The sequence below is a fragment of the Rutidosis leptorrhynchoides genome, chromosome 11, assembly GCF_046630445.1.
Source record: "Rutidosis leptorrhynchoides isolate AG116_Rl617_1_P2 chromosome 11, CSIRO_AGI_Rlap_v1, whole genome shotgun sequence".
NCBI classification, from domain to species: domain Eukaryota; kingdom Viridiplantae; phylum Streptophyta; class Magnoliopsida; order Asterales; family Asteraceae; genus Rutidosis; species Rutidosis leptorrhynchoides.
Window position 1 is genome coordinate 376712285 of NC_092343.1, and position 2641 is coordinate 376714925.

The 2641-nt window shown below is 36.9% G+C and overlaps 1 protein-coding gene across 1 annotated transcript; it reads right to left on the minus strand.

Moving 5' to 3' along the window:
* Positions 1-1545: 1545 nt before the first annotated feature.
* On the minus strand, positions 1546-2277 carry LOC139875969 (uncharacterized mitochondrial protein AtMg00310-like). The gene has a single exon (XM_071863265.1). The coding sequence runs from the start codon at positions 2275-2277 to the stop codon at positions 1546-1548; it is 732 nt and encodes a 243-aa protein (XP_071719366.1).
* Between the last annotated feature and the right edge of the window lie 364 nt (positions 2278-2641).

Sequence of the window (2641 nt, forward strand, 5' to 3'; positions counted from 1 at the left end):
GTACCAAACACCATATCTGGAGATATCAAACCAACACACGTGTATTTGAACACAATCAGAAACCAATTGATAACCAGATTCAACAAAATCAGATGAATCTCAAAAGATGAAACCCTAAACAAATTTCCTCGAATACCAAAAGATGAAATCGAAGAACAAATCACCACGAACGAACATGCCGCTCTGATACCATAAACAGATTGTAGTATGAAACGAATAATAACACAAATTCAGACACCTCAAATCAACAAAAAAATATATTAACACTTTTATAACACCTTGAACAATTGAAACCACAACTATTACAGAAACCAGTACGCTTATTGCAATCAAGATGATTAGCAATATAAACGAATGTATAAAAGATCAGAGAATGATATCTAGGGTTTCATAATCAGGAAATAATAGAGAGAATGATGATGAATGAATATGTTCAATGACTACACCAGCAACCTTAGATGAGCTTAAATACATCCAACTTTCAGCAAATGACCACCAGGACCCTGAAGTTCCAATAACTGACTTTAAGCTATAAATACTTGAGATGCAAGCACCAAAGTTCCATAAATTGCACTTTGACCACCTGCACATTCTTAACCAACAAAATAACTAACAAAACATAAAAAAGCCATAATTAGATTGATACATTTTAATATGAAGCTCAACCCTTTTTTCTTATCATTCATTTATTTAAGAGTAATGAGTATCAATTGAGTACCAAACTGGAACAATTCATTGTGTAATATCTGAAGAGTTATTCATATGACTTTCCTGTCAAGTTTGCACTTTTGTTACTCATATAATTTAATGCCTTAGTATTGTTTGCATTTTTGTTACTCATATAATATAATATCTTAATATTTTTTTGGGTAAAGGAGTATACCCGGTGAAATATATTAATAAAACGAATGTTACAAAGACAAACAAAGAAACCGACTTGAGACATGCCTCAAGTCGAACAACCACAAAAAAATAACGACCATCAATGACAACAACTATCTAAGCCAGCAAACAAAGACCGAAAAACAACCCAAGCAACCAAGTTAATAATGGGATCTTCCAGTTGGACTTCATCATCCTCACATGCTTCTTATCTTTCCATCTCAAAGACATGATCTTCATTCGAACCTTAGACAAGATAACCTCCAACAGTTGTGCACACGTCCTTGACATCTTACTAAACAATCTTCTATTTCGCTCCTGCCAAATGAAGTACACGGAAGCACCAAACAGCAGCTTCGCCACTATCACTTTAGCTGAATTACTACCAGCAACCGGGATCATAATTGCTACAATATCCTTCCACGAACAGCCCGGAACATTAAACTGACTTCAATTCTTTACTTGATCCCACACTTGAGCTGAATACTTGCACTTAAAAAATAAGTGTTCGTGTGAATCCGGCTCAGTCAAACAAAGCGAGCAACAAGTTGAACTACCCGAACTCTACTGGATTTCCCATGATTTGAATTTATCTTGAGTCTTCAACTTTTCACCCATAAGAAGCCATACAAGAAAAGAGTGTCGTGGTATGCATTGAGCATACTAAACTAAAGAGTACCAATCAACTTTGTTTGCACGAGTGTGAATTGTATCCCAGACAGAACCCACAGCGAACCCTTCCAAGTCGCCACTCCAATGGTTCCATTTAATCACATCTGCTTTATCACTAATAGAAGGTCTTTGAATAAGTTGCAACTGTGGGTACTTGGATAACCAATACGATGGCCATGCCCACCCATCAACAGACATAATATCTTTAACTATAGTTAAAATATTAAAACCATCACAATGGATTTCTCTACTCGTAATGAATTTTTCAAGAGGACCAACATCACACCACACATCATACCAAGCAGATGTGTGTGTCTCATCACCAATTTCATGAATAAAATGATAACAGACTTGATCACGAATAGATATACGTTTCCTCCAACCCACACTCACCCCTGCCACTTCAGGGTAATTCCAAAAATTATGACCTTTAAGGCGATACGTGTTAATCCATTGGACCCAGAGAGATTGTGGATTGGTGATTAAGCGCCAAATATGAGAAGTCATAAGTGCAACATTCCACTCTTTTAACCTCTTAATCCCAAGCCCACCTTCTACTTTTGGGAGACAAACTATTGCCCATTTAACCTTAGCTTTACCCCGTTTAAGCTCACCTTGAGACCATAGAAATCCACGCATAAGAGTTTCTATCTCTTTAAGAATAGAGCTCGGGATGATAAAAATAGATTGCCAATAAAGTTGCATTAACGAGATAACATACATAATCAATTGGACCCGACCAGCAAACGATAAGAAACGATTCTTCCAATCTTCAATCTTGCTGTTAACCTCTCAACTAAAACTTTACAATCACGATGCATAAGACTTGAAGAAACAAGAGGAACTCCCAAGTATTTCACTGGAAGTTTACCTTCTTCAAACGGGAGAATTCGAAGAATCACGTCCTTTAACCTTGGATACACATTGGCGAAAAACGCTGTGCTCTTTGCCATGCTAACAACACGACCTGAAACTTGCTTAAACTCTTCCAAAGCTGCCGCAATAATACGCACTGATTCTGGATGTGCATGCGAAAATAAAAACAAGTCGTCAGCGAAGCAAACATTAATGAGATTGAGTTTTACGC